Here is a 27916-nt window from a genome sequence, read left to right as displayed (position 1 = left end):
AAAAAAAAGCTACTGCTAGGTAGCTTAGGTGACTTAGTAGATAGAATTGAACTTAGTGGCAGTTAAATGTGAGTTCAAATCCTACCTTAGATACTTTCTGACTGTAACATAGGGCAAGTCACTGAAATCCCAACCTCAGTTTGCTCATTTGTAAAGTGAGATTATTAACAGCACCAGCATCACAGAGTCATTGTGAGGATCAAACGAGATCACTTATATTTAGATATAGATATAGATATAGACACACACACACACACATATATATATATATATAGTGCTCTACAGACCTTAATGCACTATATAAATGTTAGATTATTAGTATAAAACTATAAACACCAGCCTCAAAATAATCCATTGAATTAATGTCTTTTATTCCTTATTGAGTAGTTCTAATTGCAGGTTGCAAAGATAGTCTGCTAACTACTAATAATTTTGTATAGACAAAATTCTAACACTCAATGCAAACCCTCTTTATTTACTTTCCCATCTTTATGAAAAAACATTTTCACCCCCAAAATATTTTTATAATTTTAAAAACACATGCGTTTCTACAGTTTATCTCTCAGTTTTCTTTCTCAGATGGAAACAGAGAACAATGACTGCCAAATGGAAAGGAGATTGAATCTAAGTCTTACTCCTATATTTAAAGCAATAATTGATGTAGGCTGAAGGCTCTTGTCAGCCCATCTCTAATTCCCACCCAGATTATTGAAATCAGCCAGGGAGTCTCTATTTTTCACAAAAGTATGGCCCATTGCCCTGGACAAATTCCAGTGTGGCTAATTGCTTGCTCCCATTCCAAAATCCCCTTCAGTTTCAATTAGCTCTTGTATTCCACTGCATTTATTGCCCTTAACTAGTGCCTGATGGTGCTATGGCTATTAAACAGATGTCAGGATCCATTCTGGAGGTGGCTGCATTTTTTAGGATGGGGTGAGATATCGCATGAGCAGTTTACTAAAGCCCTTTGGTATCCTTGAAAGGGAAAGGTACCACCCCTTCAATGAAAGCCAGTTATTTCAGTATTGCCTGTTCTTGGTGTTATAGAAAAATATGTAGAAAAAATGAACATGACAACTTAGCAGAAATGTTGCAAATGAATATCCTAATGCTAATTTTCCCAAACCAAATGAGGTATTAGAATATATAGTTGACCTGTGGCCATAAGCAGTAGCGCATGGAACCTGAGCTTGTTAAATCAGTGTAAATACAATAATCAGATAGGTAATCAAAGAGAAGGTGTCATATAATTTAGCTTCTTCTGTTCTGTTTTGTTTTGTTTTGTTTTCATAAAAATCTTCTTGTTGAGGAACCTAAGTAATTTTTCTAGAGACATCTTTTTGTTTGGACTCTTTTGGTATAAAGCTACAGGTGCAAGTAGAATTTGGTATTAGTAAACCTTAAAGCATTACTATAAAAAACCCTCATAGAATCTCAAAATTTAAAGGTTATTCAGAAAAAAAAAAGCCATCTAATCAAACATTTACATGAACAAGAATCTCCTGGAAAACTTGCACAAATGGTTATCCAGCCTTTTTTGAGCAGCTCTAGTAATCAAGAATCTACTGTTTCCTAAAGTAGCACATTCCTTTTTGGTACAGCTTTAATTACTAGGAAATTTTTCCTTAATTGTTAGGAAATCTAAATTTGCTCCCACCCAAGTCAACTAGCATTTCATAAGCACATATTATGTACCAGGCACTGTTCTAAGCAACTGGAATGTGAAACAATCAAAAAGAAAATCCCACTGCCCTCCAGAAACTTACATTCTAATGAAAACAGACTGTATAAACAAGAACAAAAAAGGGGGGTGGGCACTAGAGAATCGGGGGTGAGGGGTGTGCAGGGGCTGGTCAGAAGCAATTGAGAGAATTTTTTTTCTCCTCCTGGTTGAAAGCTCTTTGTTCTTTCAATTATCATTAACTTGGTAGATCTCTAGGAATTTCACCTTCTTTGCTGCTTTCTTTATAATGCTCTCATGCACTTCAATGTCATTTTTTTAATGTGATCTGACCCAATCAGAGAACAATGAAACTATCACTTTTCTGGTCCTATACCTTCTCTTCATGCACCCTATGGTTACATCAGCTTTTCTGGCTATCATACATAGCACCCCAGTGACTCAAATTGAACTTGCATTTCAATAAAATCCCTATATCTTCTGTCTTACAATTCCTTTTCCATCTTGTTATATTTATTGTTTTAACCCAAGTGTAAAGCTTCTATTTGTCCCTATTAGATTTCATCTTCCTAGTTTCAGCCAGTGTTTTAGCCTGTCAAGATTTTTTTGGATTCTGACAGTCATTCAACATGTTAATTTTCCACCCTGGCTTTGTGTCATGTATAAATCTGATTAGCTTGGCACATTTCTTCATCCAAGTCACTGTTAAAATGTTAAAACAGCAGTGAGCCAAGCACTGATATTCTGGAAGCTCCACTAAAGACCTCCTTCCAAATAGACTCAGCATATACCAAATTCTACTCTCAAATAGGCTCTATCTCTCTGATTTCTCCAAAGAAAAACATGAGAAACCTTGGTCCCTGTTTTACTAATATCTACATATACTATTAGCTATAGCATTCCCTGCTTCTCCAGTCTAGTAATCCTGTCAAAGAAGGGGGAAAAAAGGTTAATCTGGCATGACTTAATCTGATGAAGCCATGCCTTTGTGATCACTGATTCATTTTCTAGATGTTCAGTGAACCTTCACTCTGCCATCATCATTATGGGAAGGAAAGGGAAGATATCAATAACTGTGCAATGGGGAATGAGTACAGAGGTGGAAGGCAAAGCAATGCAAATGTATCCCATACAAACCATTTAGGCTAAGTCTGAAGATTTCTATAGCTGAGACAATTTTTTAAACTTGTCAACACAATTTGCCAGTAACAGTCTTCTAAGCTCATTTACCTACTGGACTATCATTTTTGTATCTTTTACCAGTATTCTCTGAGCTCGTGAAAAATAATGGCATATCATTTAAATGAAGCAGTGAATCATTTGCCATCTGTTTCATTTCTGCATCTTATAAATTTAGCATGTAAATTTTATTGCAATGTAAGCACCAAGAGGCATAATATATCTAAGATATGTGCCTTTAAGAAAAGTTATGCTTCATATCATTTTCACACAATTAGCATAAAAATGTGTCCATTCAGTCATTCACTGTTATTTTGTTCAAAAAGAAAAAAAAACTCTCCTAGGAACTTAAGAATAAGCAAAGATATTTATAGGCATTATCCCAGCCCTCTAGAGGCTTAAAGTCTAGTAGGGAAAATGTGATACACAATAATTGTGTACCCAAATAATTCTAAGACAAAGTAGTAATTTCCAAAGAGTGTTACAGAAAAAAGAACCAGAAAAAAATTTAGCAGATGCATAGTATTTTCTTGCCATTTATGTGTAAATGTATTATCAAAAACATACCCTGATTGTGGAGCATAGTGTGGAGATGGCCTCCGTGTCTACTCTCAAGGTCCAGAATAAACGGTTTTGGAGAAACTCAATGCCAGGTTGGCTAAAGAGTGATGAATTTTTCAGCCACAGAAACTGTAGAAAACCATCTACACAGTCATGGAGAGATTGTAAACCTGCATAAATAGAGATGATGAAATCACAAAATCCTTGAAATATTATAATATGATGCTTTCATTTGTCAAGAGCAAACTTTTTGCAACATCCGTCCCAACCCGTATTTAGACTCATTCATTTTTCTCTGTGTGTATATACATACATACATATATTTCATTATTAGCATTTAGAAACAGGTTGAAAAAAATTTGTATAATAGTTTCAAAGTTGGTAATGGACCTGAGGTCATCTAATCCAACCAATACCTTTACAAGAATCTCCTTCCCATCATTCTTTATGGGTGGCCATCAGATCTTCACATTAAGACTTCCAGTGTATGGGAACCTATTATTTCCTGAGGCTGTCTGTTCCAAGTTAGATACCTCTAAGTGTTAGAATATTTTTCTTCATGTCAATATGTAGAATGACCAAAGGGGGAAAAAAAAAGCTATCCTCCCCCAACTTTAACCTTGGAATTCTGCCACTGTAACTAGATAAAATGTGTGAAAGTATATGAAGCATAAAATTCAGGGGACTTCAATGATTTTGAAGAAACATGGAGAGTACATGATTCTTCAAGGGACCCTTCAACAAAACATTTTTTTATTCAGCTCCTCAAAACTGAGATCTCATAACTGCCAGAAAGAATGGCCAAGTACACCTACTTCATAATAACTATATAATAATCTCTCCTCTCTCTCTCTTATCCAGATATCTCAGGAGGGTCAGTCCAGTTCTCCTCTTAGAAGCAAGATGATTTTGTTCCTTTCAACCCTTTGTCCCATAGGCAAACTCATGCAAAACCTAAATGTATCTTAAACTCACCACTGTTGGGGATCAGTAGCCTCTCCTTTGTATATAAAGGGCAGCTTAGTATCTGTAAATAAGAGTAAAAATAAGATCTAAGAATGGAATTGCTTATTTTGCAGGCCTTTATATTTGATTAAATCTCTCTTTAATCTCATTATAAGGTGGCTACTTCCAGAGAACTTTCCAGTGGTTAAGATATGTGCTTTGTATAATAGCTGGGATGGATGCCTATGCCAGGAGAGTAAATCCCAGAAACACAGTGGTAGCAGATTCTTTCTGAACTTTCTCCCTCATATCCCATATACAGCCTTCAGGTTTCCTAGGTAACCAAATGTATTACCTAAAAATATACTTAAGCTTGGATGTTGATAGTAGAAATTTTAAAAATAATATTAATAATCTTCAGTTTAGGGATAACTAATATCCTAAGCCAATTTAGAGTTCTAGATAAAATGTATTTTCAAAGAATAACTCTTTTTTTCCCTAGGAAACATTTTTACTGCTCTATTCAAAAAGCTGACTATTTTTATAGCATAGCTTGATCCTTTTGTACATTTGTAAATCATTGTTTGAAAGATGAATAATTGCATGCTTTTAAATTTCATTACATTAGTATTAAAACAGCACAAATTAATATTTATTGAAACCTCAATGGGTCCATGACCTACACTAAGCATTATAAACACCTTGAATTCTTTTGTTTTTGTTCATCTCACCAAGGACAAAAGTTAAAATATTAAGTTTGTATGAAAATCATCTCATTCTGAGACACCCACAAAATATGGTTAGATGATTACAAAACCATGAATGAGGGGATATGGAGAAAATCAACATTAGAAAATAGAGGAGAAAGGAGAAGGTTCAAGGATAATATTGTGTAATTGAGTGATTTTCTTTTGCATAGTCGAGATTTATAAGTAGTTTTATATTCTTTCATGTTTATCTCTTTAAATGTGAGGAATGTAATATCTGAAAACACAGATATAATGTATTTGTATTCAAAGGTTTGCTTCTTATGAGTAATATCATTCCAAAGAGAAGTGAAAAATGGCTTTTAAATAATACGTTTCCATTTGTTTGTATGAGAATCACATAGCTTTTAAAGGAGACTTCTTCCAAAATCATCTCTGAACAATGAACTTTAAATAATTTCAGAATATATGTATTTATTTACATTTATTCTAACATATACATTTAACTATGATTGGGCCTTCATAAATGCACTGCATTCCTTGTATTATTTCATTTTTGGTTTTCTATCCCACTCTCCTCAAGCCATCTATTTAATCCTTCCCCTAACGTGTCTCACCTCCTATTTTACTAAAAAAATCAAGGGCGTTCGACATGAACTCCCTGCACTCCCTTATTCCTCTCCTCAAATCCTTGCTATATTGCCTTCCCAATCCCCATCCAACTCTCTTATCTTTGCTCCAGTCTTGGCAGAAGAGATGGCATCTCTCTTTTCCAAGGCCGCCATTTGGGATCTTGATTTCATCCCTTTCCATATCCTCCAAGAAACTGTCCCTTTTAACATTCCCCTCTCCGTTACAAAATCACAGATACATAGAACCTCAGAATTGGAAGGAACCTCATAGGCCATCTAATCTAACTGGCACCTAAACAGGAATCTCCTTTACAGCACACCTGTACAGTGATCACCCAGACTCTCTTTGAAGTCCTCAAGTCAGGTAGACTTCATTATCTCCAAAGGCAGCCCATTCCATCTTCAGAGAGTTGCAATTGTTAGAAAGCTTTTCTGTGCCCTATAGGGCCAAGCGGAACAAGCCTGATCCCTCTTTTCTTGTGACAGCCCTTTAAAAACTTGAGATATAAGCAGACTTTCCTCATTTATCTCTCTTATCTCTCCTTCATCCTTTGCCACTTAAACACAAGAAAAAAAAAGAGAATGCTTTTAATCCTGTACAACAGGAATCTCAGATCTTCCCATTTCATATTCTATACCTACACACTCTCAAAATACATTCCAGGGATCTCTATATGGCCCTGTGTCCCCTTTCAGGGAATCTGCATAATCAAAACTATTTTCATAATAATGCTTAAGACATTTTGCTTTCTAAAATAGCAAATATTGATAGAAAGAACCCATTGAAATGAAAGCTCTTTAGAAATCCTCATTAATTTTTTAAGAGTGAAGAAGGGTCCTGAGACAAGTAGTTTTGAGAACTGCTGCTGTAGAAAGACGATTTGCCATTCTATTTAGTAGCCTTCATGTTTTGCCTAAGTAGTCTTTAATTTTCAGGATTAAAACTCTGAGATTTCACTTGTTTCCTGGGAGTGATACAGACTACTAAATGTGCATTAATGAAAGCAAGCATAATTAATCCTCTTTGAAATTCATGAGAACAACCCAATTGAAAAGAATTAAATAGAATTTAGAACTTTTGGGGGGGGAGGTTTCCTTGTTGATGAAAATCCCATATTCCCAATAAAGATTTGTAAATTTGCTGCTCAGAATCTCAGTTCCTGAACATATAGAGAACCAGTGAGTTATAATAATAACTTACCTATATTGGACTTCAAGATTTAGAAGCTAGCTATTTACTCTCAGCATCTGGGATGTGATGCACATACTGTACTTTTTACTGATGAATAAACTGAGTTTCAAAGAATTTAAGAGACTTGCCTGGGATCATATAGAATTTCTTTTTTGAATTTTTTAAAGTTATGTGTAGAAACACTTTTTGGTAACTATTTTTTGGCATTGTAAAATTCAGATTTTCCCCCTCCATCTCCTCCCCAAACCTCCCTGAGACGATGAATAATCTGATAGAGGTTGTACCTATACTTTCATGTAATACATATTTCCATATTGTGCATACCATGAGAGAAGACACATATATCACACATATAATAAAAATCTCGTAAAGACAATAGAGTGGAAGATGGCACGCTTTGATCTGATCTCAGATTCCAACAGTTCCTTCTTTGGCTGTGGATAGCATTTTCATCAAGAGTCCCTTGAGGTTATCTTGGAGACTTGCTTTTCTGATAATGGTTCAGTCCTTCACCTTTAACCAGAACCTACTGACAGATACACAACCTCCTGTTGTGCCTTTAGAGGAGTTCCTTAATCAGGACTCCATGGACCTAACCAATTTCACAGGGTCTGTGAACTTGGATGGGCAAAAATTCCACCTCTGTTTTGATGTGACAGGTTTCCTTTGTAATCTTATGTACCGTATGCATTTTAAAACATTATTTTGAGGAGTCTATGCCAGGCTGGCATTGGATTCATGACCCAAAAATGGTGAAGAACTCCAACTTTAACAACAAAGTTGGTATTTGTGGGATGTAAGGCATAAGCAGACAGGAAGAAAAATGGAGAATATGAAAAAGAGAGCAGGTCAAATGGGATAGTGATAAAGTCTGGGAAGAGGAAGAAAGAAAGAGACAATAAAAAGATGCCTACAGTGAGTAGCAGTAATGTCATCTCCATTTCCCTCAGGATTCTCAGGTTGCTCTGCCCTTCCTTCACTAGCACAACCTTGCCCCTGTTTTTATGAACAAGAACAGAGCCTCTAGGTGACTGCAGATGTCTTACCTAGTCTAGGCTTATCCAGTGATGGCTGAGCCCACCTTCTGCTTTCCAACTGGTAGTCAATTTGCCTAGGTAGCTAGCACACTGTCAATCAAAAATTGGTTTCTCTATAAATATTTGTTTTATGTAATAGATGTCGTGCTAATAAGTGGAATTATTCTGCTTACACCTAAACGAAACAAACTTCAGCATCAGCCCCCAAAGCTGAGGTAGCTTTATATTCTTCCTGAGCATACCCACAATTTCCTAACCGTTTTTAAGGAAGGGATGTGTGAACTGAAAAGGTCTTTTTTATTTTTGCCTGCTACAAGAAGAGTAAGCTTCCTCTGTGACAATAAAAACTCTTGAGATTTTTTTCCCTATGTTTTATACATTGCCAGGTAAATTGTGACCTCAATAATTGAATAATTATTATTATGCTATGTGCAGGCTACCTGGTAGTATTTTATCCTTGTAGATTATTTCAGTTTTCATTCTAATTAGTCATACAGCAGAATACATAGCAGTTTAATGAGTAGAATCAGGGAGTAAAATTTGGCCGATGTGAGAGCTGGCAGACACAAGGGGGCTTGTTCATTGTTGAAGATGACACTGCTAAGAAACAACCTTCGCAGAGGGGATGGATTTTCTATCAGTGTAACTTATTGTTTATGAGAGAGCAAACAGTCACAAAAATAAGTTACCTGTAGGGGTGGAAGAAAGCTGTCCTGCCCCATTTTCTGCTAGGAGACTTATGTTGGACCTTTCCCCCCGGCAGTTTAGATTCATCTGAACTTATCAGAAATGGAAATTACATGGAAAATAGAAGTTCTAATGCTTCTAATTTATTTTTAATAAAAACTTTAGAATGTGTTCTCCTAAACAATAGACCCTTGATATTTCCTGGAAGGAAGGAGGAAAAGAAAGAGAAAGAGCAAAGAAGAGAGAAGGGAAAGGGGAAGAAAACACATTTAAGGGTTTTCATGGTGTTAAGTGCTAGGGATACAAATAAAGAGAGGCCTGGCCTCATGGAGCTTATGTTCTATTAGGGGAAGACAGCACATGAGAGGGAGCTAGAAGGGATTAGGTGGGGTAGCTGCAGCAGTGTGACCAGGATCTAGACAAGGTCTTTAAAGCCATGGGCAGCCAGTTGAATCAGTGTATAGAGTGCTTGGCTTGGAGTCAGGAAGACCCACCTTTCTGAGTTCAGATCTGATCTCAGATTTTTACTAATTCTCTGACCCTGGGCAAGTAACTTAAACCTGTTTGCCTCAGTTTCCTCATCTGTAAAATGATCTGGAGAAGTAAATGGCAAACCACTTCAATATCTTTGCCAAGAAAACCCCAAATGGGGTCATAAAGAGTTGGACATAATTAAAAAACAACTGAACAGCTCTAATACAAAAACTCATATGGGAGAAAGATAAGGAGAGTCAGAAGACAAAAAAACTAAGAAGTGGTGTGGAAACCTGATCCTGGTCAAAATAATATATAAGCTTGTCGATGAGCATCCAGGATCCTTGGAGCAGAGGCAAAATAGTCAGAAAGTACTGTTGCAATGTTTACCTTTAAGAAAAGAAATAGCACTTCTTATTTTTTTAATTTAATTAATTTAGAATATTTTCCCATGATTACATGATCCATGTTCTTCTCTCCCCTTCTCCCTCCACCTTCCTGGGGTCAACATGCAATTCCACTGGGTTTTACATGTATCATTGTTCAAAACCTATTTCAATATTATTATTTGCAATAGAGTGATCATTTAAAGTCAACATCCCAAATAATATCCCCATAGAACCATGTGATCAGTCATATGTTTTTCTTCTGCATTTCTACCCCTACAGTTCTTTTTCTGGTTGTGGATAGCATTCTTTCTCATAAGTCCTTCAGAATTGTCCTGAATCATTGCATTTCTGCCAGTAGAGAAGTCCATTACATTCTATTGTACCACAGCGTATCAGTCTCTGTGTATAAGGTTCTCCTGGTTCTGCTCCTTTCACTCAGCATCAATTCCTGGAGGTCATTCCAATTCACATGGAATTGCTCCAGTTCATTATTTCTTTCAGCACAATAGTATCCCATCGCCAACAGATACAGCAGTTTGTTTAGCCATTCCCCAGTCAATGGACACTGCCTCATTTTCCAGTTTTTTGCCGCCACAAAGAGCTATGAATATTTTTGAATACATTTTTTCCTATTATCTCTTTGGGGTACAAACCCAGCAGTGGTATGACTGGATCAAAGGGCAGACAGCCTTTTAAAGCCCTTTGGGCATAGTTCCAAATTACCTTCCAGAATGGTTGGATCAATCTACAACCCCACCATCAATGCATTAAGGTCCCAATTTCTCCACATCCCTTCCAACATTTATTACTTTCCTTTGCTGTCATATTGGTCAAGCTGCTAGGTGTGAGGTGGTACCTCAGAATTGTTTTGATTTGTATTTCTCTAATTATGAGTGATTTAGAGCACTTTCTCATGTACTTCATCGATAGTTTTGATTTCTTTATCTGAAAACTGCCTATTCATGTCCCTTGCCCATTTATCAATTGGGGAATGGCATGATTTTTTGTACAATTGATTTAGCTCCTTATGAATCTGAGAAATTAGACCTCCGTTAGAGGTTTTTGTTATAAAGATTTTTTCCCAATTTGTTGCTTCCCTTCTAATTTTGGTTGCATTGATTTTGCTTGTATTTAATGCAATCAAAATTATTAATTTTACATTTTGTAGCATTCTCTTATCTCTCTCTTGGTCTTAAATTCTTTCCTTTTCCTATAGATCTGACAGGTATGCTATTCAATGTTCTTCTAATTTACTCATATTTTCCTTCTTCATATTTAAGACATTTACCCATTCTGAATTTATCTTGGTATAGTTTGTAAGATGTTGATCTAAACCTAATCTCTTCCATACTGAAGAAACAAAACTTCAGTTCTAGCATCTTGGGGAATTGTCCTGATCAAGCTCCCCTTTCCTATTGATTACATTTCTTTACAATTTTGCTAAAACAAGAGAAGTGTCAGGAAGGAGAAGCCAGTCCAAGACAACTGAGTGCTCTTATTAGTAGGAAGTTTAGGTGCTCATTGCAGTAACTAGCTCTAGAAATATATGACCCAGTTGTATCCATCCCCCACTTTTAATAATCAAGATATCATTTCTTTTATCATATTAATATTTACATCAAAAAATTTTTGATTCAGAAACACTCTTTTATTATTCCTTACCTCTCCTTTAAAACCCTGTAGCTTGATTTTCCCCAGACTTCCTCCTGAGCTAATGCTTGTTTCTCTGTCTCTGTCTTTCTCTCCTTCCCTCCTTCCCTCTCTTCCTCTCTCCCTTCCTCTTTTTCTCTCTTTCTGCCTCTCTCTCTCTTCCCCCACTTGCATTCTTTCTCCAAACCCCTGTCTCTCCCTCCTCTCTCTCTCTCTTTCCTATCATTCTCTGTTCCTCTCTCCCTCCTTCTCTCTTCCTCTCCATTCTCTTCCTGGAATCTCTTTAAGCATGTGTCATTGATAGATAGTAACACATTTAATACTTTATCATTTACAAATCACTTTCTTTGCAACAACCTTGTGAAATAGGCAGTATATATCATATATATTTTTATATATATTATTATATTATGTATATAGATAGATATTATTAGACTCATTTTCACAGGTCAAAAATTATTTATTAATCAACTATAGTGTGCCAGGCACTGTACTAGGCACTGCAGATACAAAGACAGAAAGTTTCAGAGAAGTTAAGGTTTATTCCACAGCTAGTAAATATTTTAAATTAGAGATTTGTTTCCACACACAATCATCTTTTCTGTTTTGCTTTTTTATATGAAAATATTCTCCCTTTTTGGTGTTTATTAGATTCTAAATGAAAAACAAAATTTAAGTTTAAAAATTGAATTTTTTTAAAGTGACAGTTCTGGATAGCAGAGGGAAAATAATTAAATTTATTTGCATCTGGGGTACCTGGATGTTTCAATGGAAAGAGATCCAGGTCTGGAAATAGGAGGTCCTGACTTTAAATTTGGTCACAAACACTTCCTCACTGTGTGACCTTGGGCAAGTCACCTAACCCCCCATTACTACTCTTCTGCCTTGGAATTGATCTTTAGAATTAGTTCTAAGACAGAAGGTAAGGGTTTTAAAATAAACAAATAAATTTGCATTCTTGAAAGACAGAACATAACAGAAATTCTCCTGATCTATCTATATTTTATATTACATGGCTTCTTATAAAAATACATAATGTATATGAAAATAACATTTTTTAAAATTTTTAATGTTTTATAAGATTATTGTCTATTCTTTGGTATTAGGAAGTCCAGACCTATAATTTCATCAGGATGTATAGATTTTCAGTGAGAAAATTCTCTCTGATAGTGCAATTGGGCAAATCTGCTCTACCCCATAACCTCAGAAAGTTGCCTGATACACTGTGAAGAAAATGGCACTTTCTGGCTCATTACTGGCTTAACATCCAGTATATACCAGAGAGAGGACTTGGACCTGGATTTGAACTTGAGTTTTCATGACTGTAAACCAATCACCTTTCCCCCTACAACATCTTGCCTTTATTTACTATTGGTCTCTTAATATGATTATGTAGAATTTAGATGAAATATAAATGCCTTGCATTTGTAATATGAGGAAACCCTATATTTCTAAGATTGAAGGAGAGAACTGTGACTATTAACAATTATTCTTCTCTTGATTTTATTATCTTCCTCTGGAACCGAGCTCTCCTTGCATTATTGTGATTGTTATTATGCTAATCATTGCCCTACTATCAAAAGTTCTACCATTTGAAAATAGTACTTAATTATATTGATTTTAATATCCAGGGCTAAATCAATATCTAAGGATTCCCACATTTGCTACAAAGAGGAAGTTCTGTCTCTAGGGCGAGCAAGTGAACATTGCTGTCGGATTCCATTTTTCTCTGCAAGAGCCATTTTCCTGGTGCTGGGTACATGCTGACACATATCTCACAGTGAAGTATTCCTGTCACTGAGATGACCTATAGGAGGGGCAAATGGCCAGTCTGCAGGAGTCCAAGTGTGTTACTGTTAATTGCTTTAGCTATCCTTATCAGGAAAGTAGATCTCTTCTATTATGGGGATAGAAATTGCATCCTAAAAGAAGGAAGCTCACTAGGTATAGCTGTAAATTATGAAAAAAAATCTATCAATAAAGGTAGGATGCAACGTTTAAGAAATGTTGAATACAAGATCAGTCCTCATGCAAGTGAAGGCAAAAATGTTCTGTCTCAGTTTTCACAATTTCTTCTCTACTCTCTTGTTTATATACCTAAAAAGAAAAATAACTGGTAAAATCCTTTGCTCCATTTTCATTCATGTGTTTATAAAGGATTATAACAAAAAAAATATTTATTTCATAGTAATATCAATGAAATTGAGCAGGAAAAGTTATTTTAAAGTAACATGTGAGAGACATTGGGATAGGGCTTTTCAGTCCTTCTCCAATCAGTCCCTAAATAATATATAGTTTTCACTCATAAAAAAAAAAGTTAAAAAAAAGATATGGAGATCAGGGAAACTGAGCAACTAGTACAAGAATATATAACATTAGTTCACTTCTAAACTACTTTGATTAACCAAGATGCCACTGTTATTCTCAATTCGATCACTTAGGGTCAGTTTTCAGTTTTCATTCCTGAAAATAAACTTTTCCTATGAAAAATACTGACCCAGTCCTATCTCAAATATGCCCCAGTATTTTCTTGCTGAAAATATCACCATAGAAGAAGTATCTTGGGACATTCTCCAGCTAGAAATCTTGCCATAAAAGTAATTTCTTTCCTCTGATTTTGCCCTGAAGCTAGATTCAGTAAGCTTAAATTTTTCACTCTTATTTTTTTCCCACTAAAATTGGGCAATGAAATAAGATTATTATTTTTGTCTGTCATGCTTGGTATTTAATCAAATTATTTAAATCCTCTTAAAATGTATCAAATGAGGTGCTGTTCTCATATTCAATACTGCTCAAAAATCAATTTATTTCTTGTTCATAGAGGTGCTTCACCAAAACTGCTAAAATTAGCCAAGGTTTTTCTTATTTTTAGCATTATTCTTATATAAAGATGTGTATTTATATATATATGAGCCCAGGAAATCTCTTATCTATATTAGCATTCTCTACCTTAATCCATTTTTGCCATTATCACATTGTAAGAATTTCTTAGAATCAAACTGGGTATTCAACTGTTCAATTAATTTCCAAGATTCTTCTTAATAAAATCCCAGTTTGGAGGCAGGGGAGAGTGTTTTTTTCCCTTTGCCTTCCACATTGATAGGCCAGACCATTTAATTTTATAGTAATAGCCCTTCAGAGGAAGAGAGACCATATTCATAATCCTATTTGGCATAATTCTATTTCTTTTGGTTAGTGGGTGTTTAAATCTTCTGTATGCCCCTATAGATAAGTACCACTATTTACTCATTCCAATGTGAGTAAATAAACTCTGCTCATATACAATATACATCACTATTCTTAAAAGAAAAGGAAAAGGTTTTATATATGTTATATACCTCTATATAAAGATATAGATTCCCATATGGAAAAAGAAAGCAAACTTTTCTTTTTCAATAGATAGCTAAGTGATACAGTGAATAGAGTGATGGATCTGGAGTCAGGAACACTGAATCCAGACCTTGCCTAAAATACTTCCTAGTTCAATGACCCTAATTCACTGAATCTCTCAGCCTCTATTTCTTCATCTGTAAAATGGGGGTAATAAACAACACCTACCTTCCAAAGTAAATGTGGGAATAAAATGGGAGAATATTTGTAAAGCACTTTGCAAATCTTAAAGCTGTACATAAAATTTTAAGTATATATTAGATATATTTACATTAGATATATAAATATACATTATATAAATAAATATTAATTATACATACATAGCTACAAAGAGAGGAGAAGCAGAGCCTAGTGGATAGTGGGTCAGACTCAGAGTCGAAAAGATTTGGCTTCTAATCCTGACTGATAAATCCTGGAAAACAACTTCTCATTTGCCCCCAGACAACTCTCGAAGGATGTGAGTTCTAGATGATTTGTGAGTGTGTGCCAGGGGAAGCAATTCTCACACTGGAAACTCTCCAATTAATGGAAATTGTAGGACTGGACCCCGGCCCTCACCCCACAAAAAGTTACAAAGAGTTAAGCATGAAAATTCATGATGTTTCTTCTCACATTTGACACCCACCTTCCACCACCAGAATCTCAGTTCAATTCATTTCCTGAAAATTCCAACTATAGTAAATATAGAACTTTTCTTTGTACCTTTTGCTGATTTAACAAATTTTTAATCAATCTAAACAAAACAATTGATAGATTATGACAACAAATATTTTTATGTATAACCAAAGTGTAAGGCACATGAATGTTGGCAGGTTGTCAGAAGGGGATGGGAAAGAACATTAAGGAAACTAACTTAATGAGATCATTGCCTCTGCCATTTTCTAAACTAAATCTTATAGAAATTGTGTCAATCTGGTTATTCCATCGTCTACGTATGGCACTCAGCTCTATGTTTTCTCTCTTGTCTTTATTAAAAGTTTCATACATAATTATGCATTGTGTACATTTACTTTGCATTCTTCCTTTTAAAAAAAAGTCAAACACAAAACCTTTGCCCAACATATGTATGTATCTCTGAAACATTTACTCTTTTTTCCTAATTTGTTCCTTCTGGTTTAAAGGAAAATATGTCTAATTTTTTCCATCAGATAGTTTTTCTAATACTTGAACATCATTATGTTTATTATTTATAGTATTTTAGAACCTAATTTGAACCTAATTAAAATATAATTTGCCTTTAACCCCTTTATATAAGATTTATGTAAAAAATACTAAACAGATATAAATTCAGTGTAGTGAAGATGTTGTAAAAGATGTTCAGACTGATGAAATAGAGACTTGTAAAAATATGGACCCAGAATCCATATTTATTCACAAATAACTGGTGTCTGTTAGCTACTGCCATTCTTCATCTTACTTTAAACCACAAAACTCACAGAAGTTCACAGAATCAACCACCTAAACTTTAGCATGTTTTTGAACCTCCTCATCTTTTCACTCCTACTCTCTTTCCTGCCTAATGTTATCTACTTCTGGCAACAACAACCAGGGGGAAAAAAAGACAAAGGAGAACTTCAATCATCCAATTCCCTCATAACTCAAAACTGTCATCTTGAAGTAGATTGAGAGAATTTTGGAAATGATAACATCTCCTGTGAGTATGCTGAGCCTCCCAAAAAGAGTGTCTTGGCCAGAGTCATGTCTGATTTAATTAATGATAAACAGATAAACCAAAGGGCTCAGTGGAGTCTCCCTGCATAAAGTGTCTCTCTAAACTCTTATAAGTGATGTCAGTGCAAAGAAATAGATTCCACTTTGAGGCTTTCAGCCAAGCCATTTGTGGTACCCACTTCCTTGCCTATCACAAACTGAATGAATTTCTTCAGTATCTCCCTTATCAGTGGTTTTGACATCAGTATCTCCCATCAGATGTGGTAAAGCTAAAATAGACTAGCTAAGCAAAGGCTTTCAATAAAAGCTAGGACCAAAAGAAGATAGTTCTATGTCTTGTAGCTCTCAGATGTGAGCTCTCCCTTTCTTCCACTATACCCCAAAACACACACATACTGCCCCAAATTAAGCAGTATAGGATGCTGCCTCATTAGGTATAAGAGATAAAGTTTCAAAACAGCTGTTTAGAAAATATGACTGAGGGAAGAAGAGAAGAGAGAAGTGACTTTGGCAATGCCCCAATTCTATTAAAAAATCTTTTTTTAAAAAAATCAACATTGCCTGTAGGCTGTCATTTGCTTAATTCCATAACCAAATTGAAAGGACAGAATTAGAAGCTGCAGGTGGGAGGACATGACTGCAGTAAAGCTAGCTGAGCAGCTAAGAGAGTTCATCTGTGATCCTGATAGAAGGAATGGTCTCGCTGCTAGCAGATTTAACCTGACATATTTAGAGGAAACTCCTTAGAGAGAAAGTCAGGATTAATAATATTGGATGTATTACAACAAAAAGTCCATGTAGTTCTTAGCTCGTGTGCCCTTTGACATATATATTGACCTATCTTGATAATAGCAGATAAGGGTGCAATGTCCAGGTGAAAGTAGTCTTGTCACTTAGAAGTTCATTTGTGGTTCAATGACTAATGCCAACAATTGGTGGTACCAAACAGGGAATCAAGAGACTAGGATTTTAGTACTCTATCTGCCACTAGCTGTGGATAAACTATCAATTTCCACTTCCTCAACTTTTATATCCCCAAACAGCCTAAGTGCCCTGTAAAAATAAAGGCAAAAAATAACCATTAGCTGAATTGATTCAGATTTGTTAAATGGTCAGTATTTCTTGCTTGTGTATGGTAAAAGGGAATTCTTTGTTCTGTTTGAGTTTACACTTGTGAAAGGGAATCCTTTATTCCCTTTGTCTATTTTGAGTTAACACTTTGGTTAACAATAACTTAAGTACCCCTACTTAGTAGATTATTTACTAGATTGTGAAGACAGAATTAACTCTCCTTTTTCTACTTTTGAATTGAATCAACAAAAGCTTGAACACCCTATTTAGCACTAGGTAGAGGAGCTCGCTACCCTTTCAACTCAATCAGCCAGGAAATGAGAATTCACACCTCAGTCAGCCAAGAATCTCTGAACTCTTTTGATGAGTATTCACTTCTCCAGAAGGTGAGAAGTGGTTCACATAAACACTGTCCCCTGGGCAGTGCTGGGCTATTTGGAAGCTGTGATTGGCCCTTGTGAAAAGGGGAAAGGACAAGAAGCCACTAGAAAAGGCCCTGCATTTCTGGGGTTAGGGAAGTTGACTCTACGAAGGAGTTGGACTTCAAGAAGGAAATCAGCTTAAGGAAGGGTGGCCTCAGGAGTCACCTTCAGCTCCAGTCATCATCTTGACCTGCCTCTTGAAGGGAACTTGGGTGAGTGGGTTGCAGGCTTTCTCTTCCTATCTTCTGGAGAGAGTTTAATTCTGATTGAAGGTCAACAAGTCCTGGCTAAGTCAAGCACCAGAGCAATATTTAGTTAGGCTAATGTCTTCTCTACCCTTTTGTATTTCTCTGCTTTCACTATTTCCATCTCTTTTATGAATAAAAGCTATTAAAGTCATTTCGACTTTGAGCAATAATACTTTGAATTGGCAACCACAATTATTATTTATAATCTTCATATATTTTAGTCAAACCATTAAAATTTAATTCCTACAGTATGACCAAAGAATCTATCATTTAATGGCCAGCCTGCCCTCTGAACTGACTTCTCCAGGTTGGGCCTCTTAGACACCAGTTATAGTCTCTTGACAGAATTATACTCAAAGTCATTCCAGCTTGGCAGAGGCAGCCAAAGCTTTTGTGCCGCCGGCACCTCCTTCAAGAACCCAGCAGGACAAGACAGAACACACATGCCCAAATAGCTTAACATGCTGGGGAAGGATGTTCAGTTTTGTAGTGAGCAATTAAACATAATGAATTATGAGAGGTGTTCATATTTATAAATATATTATATGGATTGTACTAAGGTGTTTTTAAGGTATCTAAACATTACGCTTCCTTTTTTAGCAAAAAACGAGACCTTAAATATTTCTTATGATAAGCCATTATCCTCATGTAGCAGTTAAAAGTTGTCAAAGTCTCTTCACATTCTCATTTGACCCCACAACCATGTGGTGAAACCAGGAAAACAAGAAGTATTATTATTCCCATTTTAATGAGGAAAAGACTGAGACTGAGAATGATTAAATTATTTGTTCAAAGAATGCCCAGCTAGGAATTAGTAGAGCCAGGTCTTAAAGCCAGGTCCTAATTCCAAGTCCATTGGACTTTCCACTACTCTGCCATACTAATCTCTGAAATAAATCAAGAGATTATTGTATAAACCAATTAAAGGTTCAAGTCCTCCTCTTAATAATAATAATAATAATAATAATAATAAGCCCTAATTAGAACTGAACAGTGAAATTTAAATTTTCATGATACTTAGCCTCTCCTTTCTATTCCTATTATCATTAGTATTCTTATGATCTATTTATGATGTTTCATAACATGAGAAAAATGTAAATGTATATTGTATGATAACAAATGTACAACCTATATCATATTACCTGCCATCTTGGCTAGAGCAACAGGGAAAACATGGATTGTAAAATGTCAGAAAACAATTATTAAACATTTTATTGACAGGTATTCTGTGGAAAAAATAAAACTTTAATTAAAATGTTAAAAAATTACTATAGAGGGGGCAGCTGGGTAGCTCAGTAGATTGAGAGCCAGGCCTAGAGACGGGAGGTCCTAGGTTCAAATCCGGCCTCAGACACTTCCCAGCTGTGTGACCCTGGGCAAGTCACTTGACCCCCATTGCCTACCCTTACCACTCTTCCACCTATAAGTCAATACACAGAAGTTAAGGGTTTAAAATAAAATTTAAAAAAAAATTACTATAGAGAAAAAGAATCTATTTATGAGAGAGATTTAGTGGGGAAAGAACTGGTTCCACAGTCAAAGAATCTGAATTTTTTTTTAAACCCTTGTACTTCGGTGTATTGTCTCATAAGTGGAAGAGTGGTAAGGGCAATGGGGGTCAAGTGACTTGCCCAGGGTCACACAGCTGGAAGTGGCTGAGGCCGGATTTGAACCTAGGACCTCCTGTCTCTAGGCCTGACTCTCACTCCACTGAGCTACCCAGCTGCCCCCAAGAATCTGAATTTTAATCCTATGTCTGATAGTTTTTTTTTTAAAACCCTTACCTTCTTATTAGTATCAATTCTAAGGTAGAAGAGCAGTAAGGGGTAGACAATTAGGTTAAAGTGACTTGCCCAGGGTCATGAAGCCAGGAAGAGTCAGAGGCGAGATTTGGATACAAGTCCTCCCAGCTTCAGGTCTTGTATTCTATCTGCAGTGTTACCTAGCTGCCCCTTTAACCCTCATACTTAATGGCCCAGTGATGTTGGGCAGTTCCCTGGGCTTAAGTTCCCTCATCTGTTAAATAAGGCCTTGATGACCTCTGAAGCTTCTTCCATTTCTAATTCTATAATCCCATAATTCTGTGTATTTTCCCTGAGAAATTTTGTAGAGGCAGCTAGGTAATATGGAATACTTGGCCTGCAATTAGAAACATACAGGTATTTACTAGCTGAGTGACCCTGGGCAATCCATGTAATCTCTGTTTGTCTCGGTTTCCTCATCTGTAAAATGAGAATAATAATGAGTCCTGCCTTTTATGGTGGTTGTAAGAATCAAATAATCCTGGGTAGGATGAGCTAATATAATAAAAATAATAATTCTACCCAAATTAATTTACTTATTTAGTGCCATACCTATCAAATTCCCCAAAAATAATTTTTACTGAATTAGAAAAACTTATAACAAAATTCATTTGCAAGAACAAAAGATCAAGAATATCAAGGAAACTAATGAAAAAAATGTGAAGGAGGGGGGCCTTAGCAGTACCAGATCTTAAACTGTACTATAAAGAAGTGGTCATCAAAACAATATGGTACTGACCAAGAGATAGAAGAGTGGATCAATGGAATAGACTTGGGATAAAAGACCTCAGCAAGTTAGTGTATGAGAAACCCAAAGATCCTAGCTTTGAGGACAAAAACCCACTACTTGACAAAAACTGCTGGAAAAATTGGAAAACAGTATGGGAGAGATTACACCCTATTAGCAAGATAAATTCAGAATGGGTGAATGACTTAAATATAAAGAAGGAAACTTTAAGTAAATTAGGTGAACATAGAATATAGTTTAGTTATAGTTAGAATATAGAACATAGAATAAATAGTTTACCTGTCAGATCTATGAGAAAGGAAAGATTTTAAGACCAAGCAAGAGATAGAGAATATTACAAAATGTAAAATGAATAATTTTCATTTCATTAAATAAAAAATATGTTTGTACAAACAAAACCAATGCAACCAAAATTAGAAGGGAAGCAACAAATTGGGAAAAAATCTTTATAACAAAAACCTCTAGCAGAGGTCTAATTTCTCATATTCCTAAGGAGATAAATCAACTATACAAAAAATCAAGCCATTCCCCAATTGATAAATGGGCAAGGCACATGAATAGGCAAGTTTTCAGTTAAAGAAATCAAAACTATCAATAAACACATGAAAAAGTGATCTAAATCTCTTATAATTAGAGAAATGCAAATCAAAACAACTCTGAGGTACCACCTCACACCTAGGAGCTTGACCAATATGACAGCAAAGGAAAGTAATAAATGTTGGAGGTGATGTGTCAAAATTGGGACATTAATACACTGCTGGTAGAGTTGTGAATTGATCCAAACATTCTGGATGGCAATTTGGAACTATGCCCAAATGACTAAAAGATGGCCTACCCTTTCATCCAGTCATATCACTGCTAGGTTTGTACCCCAAAAAGATAATAGGGAAAATGTGTGCACAAAATATTTATAGCCACACTCTTTGTGGTGGCAAAAAATTGGTAAAATGAGGCAGTGTCCATCGATTGGGGAATGGCTAAACAAATTGTGGTATCTGTTGGTGATAGAAAACTATTGTGCTGGGGGCAGCTGGGTAGCTCAGTGGATTGAGAGTCAGGCCTAGAGACAGGAGGTCCTAGGTTCAAATCTAGCCTCAGACACTTCCCAGCTGTGTGACCCTGGGCAAGTCACTTTACCCCCATTGCCCACCTTTAACACTCTTCCACCAAGGAACCAATACATAGAAGTTAAGGATTTAAAAAAAAAAAGAAAAAGATAACTATTATGCTAAAAGGAATAATGAACTGGAGGAATTCCATGTGAATTGGAACAACCTCCAGGAATTGATGAGCAAAAGAAGTAGAACCAGGAGAACCTCATACATAGAGACTGTGGCACAATCAAATCTAATGGACTTCTCTACTAGCAGCAATGCAATGATTCAGGACGATTCTGAGAGACTTATGAGAAAGAACACTATCCGCAACCAGAATAAGAACTGTGGGAACAGAAACACAGAAGAAAAACAACCGCTTGATCACATGGTTCAATGGGGATATTACTGGGGGATGTAGACTCTAAACGATCACCCTAGTGCAAATATTAATAACATGGAAATAGGTTTTGATCAATGATGCATGTAAAACCCAGTGGAATTGCTTGTTGACTACAGGAGTGGGGTGGAGAAGAGGAGGGAAAAGAACATGAATTATGTAACCATGGAAAATTATTCCTAATTAATTAATTAAACTTTAAAAAAAAGAATCAAATAAGATAGTAATTGTAAAGTGCTCAGCACAGTGCCTGCACATAAGTGCTATATAAATGTTAACTTTGACTATTATTACATAGTAATAAGACATAATAATAAAAAATTGTATAATTACCTGATAAATTAACAGTAATATATTATATAATAGCATACTATTAATACATACCTTAAAATTATAAAGTAGATAAGGGCTTCTTGATTCTTCCATTACCTTTATCCATCACCAAGAACCCAACAATACATATTCACACAGTTTGTTGACCTTTGTAATACATTTCTCAGAAAAACTATGTAATGGAGGTGGAGCATGTATTGTTCTCCCCAATTTAAAAACACAAACACAGAGCCTCTGGAGAGTTTAGGTGGCTTTCCAGTCATTTTACAGCTCATTTGTCAGCCTTGAAGCTAATCTAATTTAATCTCATCTAATCAAGGCTACTGATTCCAAATCTCTTCAAAATATCACCCTCTCCTCCTTCCTGTCTTATGGCACTTTATTCCCTTATAATTACCTGGTCTCCAGGGCCCCCAGACACCAAACTGAAACATGCTTTCCTGTCTTCAGCTCCCTTTCCTATGCATTCCTACCCATTTTTGCCTGTCCTTGCTAAGTGACTGGTAAAGTAATCCAACTCCTTAATTTTTACCTGGAATGTTAATGGCTGATGGATTAATGTTTGGGGAGCTTTAATATCTTCAGCATCTTGACCTAAAGAAATGGCAAATAGGAGAGTTTCAAGGATGTTGGAAGAGTAATGGGAGAGCTGTTTTTGAGCATGGATGTCTCTCAGGTTGCTCCAACCCACTGGATACTTATTCTGCCTTCACACTACTTTAGCTTTGGCTACAAACAAATCCCAATGTCCCTCATGTCTGCTTCATTCTACAGTGCCGACATGTCACATAGGAAATAGGAAACACTCAAAAATCTGTCAGTCTCTTGGACGATTTTCCAAATGCTTTTTTTAATGACTTCTGGCATTAACTCAAAACTGTTCTGTCTCTCTACTACCTTAAGGATTAGGGTATTTTTTTTTTAATTGTGAAATTATCTGCTGACCAAAAGACCATAGGAATGGTTTTCTGAGAAGTACCAATTCTACTTGTCAAGCAAGGAAAAAGGAAAGAAATGGCTTAAGGCAGGAATGGTCAGTCCACAGCTCCATATCACACTTAAAAATTTTATGTGTAGCCTTGAAGAGAAAAAAAAAATACATTATAAAATGCATTGATGTTGCCATATAAAATAATAGAAAAAAAATAAAACAATATCACTAATCTCACAATGACCTGGGAGAGCCATGTTTATGTTTTATTTTGCATCTTTTACTATGCTTGCATGGGTTAAACATTTAATAAATATTTCTTGGATTATTTTATTCATCAATGAGTTAGCTGTTAAAATGTTGAAAACAAAATAATTCTATCCCTTTGTTGAAACCATTAATACATTTTGACCTACTTTCGTTGGTCAAATTCTTTTTTTTTAAAGCCTAACTTCATTCTTAGTATTAATACTCTTTATTGTTTCCAAGGCAAAAGAGCAATAAGGCCTAGGCAATGGAGGTTAAGTGACTTGCCCAGCGTCATACAGCTAGGAAGTTTCTGAGGCCAGATTAAAATTAGAATCTCTCTTCTCTAGGTCTAGTTCTCAATCTATTGAGCTACCTAGCTTCCCTAAAATTAATCATTCCTTACATAATAGTTTTCAAATCTGATCCCTGGAAATTGCAAGATTTCCATTAGTCATTAATATGAGATAATGATATAATTAACATTTATTAAATGAGATATTTGTAAAGCACTTAGTACAGAGACTGGCACATAATGGGTACTTCATAAATGTTTTTTCTCTTCCTTCCTCCTTGCCTCTTAGGAGCGTCTCAAGAGAAACTTTAGTTATGATAATTATGGTTCTCCCCTTGCTTATCTTTAACTTCAAGCTTCAAAGTCCTTGCTTGGTCCTAAAGGTCTCACTAATGCAGGTGCCACTTTTGTTTTTTTCTGTTTCAGTCATGGTCCTTTGTAATTGCTCAGCACCCTTTCTGCACCCCTTTCAGATAAGGCACTGAAGCTAAAATATAGGGGGGGGGGGAGTTAAATATATGTATAAGTATGTTTCATTCTCAAAAGTTATATCTTTGCTTTATTTAAGAAAACCATTCTTTACATGATAAAAAATACTCCTAAAATATATATATATATATACTAAGACATGAAACTTACAAAATATCTTTCACCTTTTGTGTTTTCTTGGTACTTCCTCTCCCAACCACAACTACCACTATCTTCCTTCTGGCTTCATTTCAATCTCTCCCCTCCTTCTCTTTCCCAAAGGCAAGTATGCCATGAGAGACCTGGTTCATCGGCTTCCAGGCGGAAACAACAGCAACAATTCAGCCAGCAAGGCCATGTCTGATGACACAGTTACTGCCATCTGCTGTACTCTGCATGAAGTGATAACTAAGAACATGGAGAATGCCAAGGCCTTACGAGATGCTGGAGGCATTGAGAAGTTGGTTGGCATCTCCAAGAGTAAAGGAGATAAGTAAGTTATCAAGTTGCTTCACACCTTTGGGACTTCTTAAGATAAATATTATTGGTGTCAAATAAGTGTGCCTTATTGTCTTAGCTACTTCTCAGATACATTATTTAGCCTCATTGTAAATCATTTGCTTAATTAACTTTGCTAATTAAAAGAAGTGGAATAGAAAAGCTTTTCATTATTCATGCCCAATAATAAAGCAAGACTACTTAGTAATTAAGATTACAAAAAAAAATTTGTCTATTTTACAAGGATCTGGCTCAAACCAAACCATCAGAAAGATTCTAGTGGAGAAATATTAATAGAATAGCTCATAGAATCAGAGCTATAGAATTGAAAAATCTTTAGAGATCATAACATCCAGTCCTTTTATTTTACAAATGAAGAAATTGAGGCCCAGGCAGGGTAAGGGATATGCCAAGGTTTACAAATTTAAAAAGTATCTAAGACAAGATTTGAATGCAGGTTCAAATCCAGTGCCCTGTTCACTATATTACAATGCTTCTCATTGAGCTAACCCCAAAAATGCTATCAATGTTGGAGCAATGGCTTTGTTCAGTTATTTTGGCTGTCATAGGTCAGATCTGCTCTAATTCAATAAACGTTCATTATGCTCCGGGCATATCAGTATGTACCAGGCAACTATGCTAAGTGCCAGAGACACAATTAATAAAAAGAAAGGTATTCTCTGACCTCAAGAAGCTAACAATATAAAGGGGAAGACAACACACAAAAGGAAATAGGAAAGAGAAGGGAAGGACAGAACACCAGGCAGGGCAGCAGATGCAAAGTGGAGTGAGCCAAGTCCAATTTTTGCCCTCTATAAAGGAAGGCATTGGGAGGAGTTTGGTTCTAAGCCCTCCAGTCAGAGAGGAGGTGAAGAAGGTGGTATCAGTCAGAGCATAGTTTAACAGCATAATGGCAAGTTTAGAAGTCATGTGCTTATCCTAAAACAGGTATCTTGTTCCATGCAGATGAAACCAGGCAGGGAAGCACATGCAAATTGGTAAAATAGGAACATAAAATAATGATAAGATGAATTTTAGGGTATTAGCTGTATGTGTTTTGATGATGGAATAAGCCGTTGATTTTTTTTGTTTTAAGTCTCAATTTACTTTCTTGTTTAATTTCTTCTGTTAAATATAGAAACACTTGACAATTATTTTTGACATGTCAAAATTCAGATTTTCTCCCTCCCTCCTCTCCCACCCAGGTAGTGAGTAGATTGATATGTTACTTGCATACTTTCAGGTAATATATATTTATATATTGTTTATGTCATAATAAAAGATGCATATCACCCATACAAGTGAAATCTCATGAAAGAAATATTAGAAGATGACATGTATAAATTTGCACTTAGTTCCTTCTTTGACTATGAATAGAATTTCCATCATAAATCCTTTGTGGTTGTCTTGGAGACTTGATTTGCTGATGATGGTTTAAGCCATTGATTAAATGAACAACTGTTAAAACAAATGATTATTTCTCTTTTTAATTTTAAATTTAATTATTTGTTTGTTTATTGTATTTAAATACCCAGTTAACTATCCTTCCCTATCTTCCCCTCAATAGAGAAGGCATCATTTGACAAAAAGATATATGCGTATATAAAACCATGTCTTAATTCTGTCTATTTATCAGTTCTTTCTCTGGGGTGAACATATATAATTCATTCTTCAAACAATATTTCTGTTGCTATATATAATATCTTCTTAGTTCTTCTTGTTCCACTCTTCATAATTGCAGGTCTTTCCATGTTTTTCCCAAATTAACCTGCTCTTCATTTCTTATGACACAGTGGTATTCCATCACAATCATATGTCACAACTTGTTTAGCCATTCCCTAATTGATGGGCATCTTTTCCATTTCTCTTACAAATAAATTTCAACAAGTCATCTAGCATTAATTAAATTAGAATATGAAGTTCAAGATTAGGTTAATATGGCAATAGTATCATTCAATCATTAGCTTGTTAGGGATTGATTTTAGAGTTGGAGAAGGAAATAGGATATGATTTTTTTTTATCCTGGATTACCCTAATACAAGATCCTGCATTACTCTAATACAAGATCATAATAGCTCAAATGGGTATGTTTCTGGATCTGTGTAGGGAAGAAGAGAGAAAAGGGAGGGCAGAAGGAAAAGACAGAAAGTAAAAGGGTAAGAGAAGATCCTTCTTATGAAATTGAATGATCTATCAGATTGTTACCTCATCCATTTTGACTTAAGACATATACTTTCTCTGTTACAGTCCAGTGAATAGAATAAAAGAGCTGTACAGTCATTTGGGGTGATGTTCAATAGGACTGGACTTCTATGGCAGAGAATAGCATTGTCTTGCTTGTCATTATTACTACTTCTAGAATTACTGAATTTCAGTAAGATTTATTTTCAAATTGCTTTAAGAAAATAACAATGGGTAGTATTGTGCCATCCATATTCATTTGCATAGTTCTTCTGTGGCCATATTTAGCAAGACCCCAGGCAAAAAATATCAGACACAGTCCTCAAAACCATTAAGCTAAAGTTCTGAGGCTACCACAAAAATGTAAATAAAATAAAATAAATAACACGAAAATGTTACTTTGCCCCATATTCCTAGCATACCATTAGCAAAACATTTATCCAATTAAACCTGGCTTTAAAGATAAATTCAATATATCCATTATTACGTATTATTACATAATAATGCAATAATATAATCAGATTGGATAATTATGTCATAAAAACTAAATTACAAATAAAGAAAATAGAAGATAAAGAAAATACATTCCAAACTCCATACTTAAGCCCATGGAAACACAGAAACAAAACTATTGAGTACTTATCACTGGAGCATCCTTTTGTTTTTGTTTTGAATTTCCCCACTATTTTAGTTTTGTTGTTCTTCACTTGTTTTTCAGTCATCTCCTACTCCTATTGACCTCCTTTGAGATTTTCTTGGCAAAGATACTAGTGTGGTTTACCATTTCCTTCCTGAAGTAAATACGATTAAATGACTTGCCCAGGGTCTCTCAGCTAGTAGTAGTCTGAGGCCAGCTTTGAACTTGGGAAGGTCAGTCTTCCTGATTCTAGGCCTGGCAATCTATCCCCTTCAATTTTTTTTTTCCTATTCAGATCTCTGATTTTCCATCTCTTTAAAGAAATTCATTTTGTGAAAATGTCCTAA

At 35.5% G+C, this 27916-nt stretch overlaps 1 protein-coding gene across 1 annotated transcript in view; it reads left to right on the top strand.

The window, feature by feature from the left end:
- The window catches only part of CTNND2 (catenin delta 2), a 974829-nt gene that overhangs the window by 873064 nt on the left and 73849 nt on the right, over window positions 1-27916 (top strand). The window contains exon 17 of the mRNA XM_044665508.1: window positions 24536-24746. Coding sequence (XP_044521443.1) covers window positions 24536-24746 — 211 coding nt within the window. The remainder of the gene's footprint in view (window positions 1-24535; window positions 24747-27916) is intronic.

This window comes from Gracilinanus agilis, chromosome 1, assembly GCF_016433145.1.
Source record: "Gracilinanus agilis isolate LMUSP501 chromosome 1, AgileGrace, whole genome shotgun sequence".
Lineage (NCBI taxonomy): Eukaryota > Metazoa > Chordata > Mammalia > Didelphimorphia > Didelphidae > Gracilinanus > Gracilinanus agilis.
This window is presented reverse-complemented; position numbering and strand designations above follow the sequence as displayed.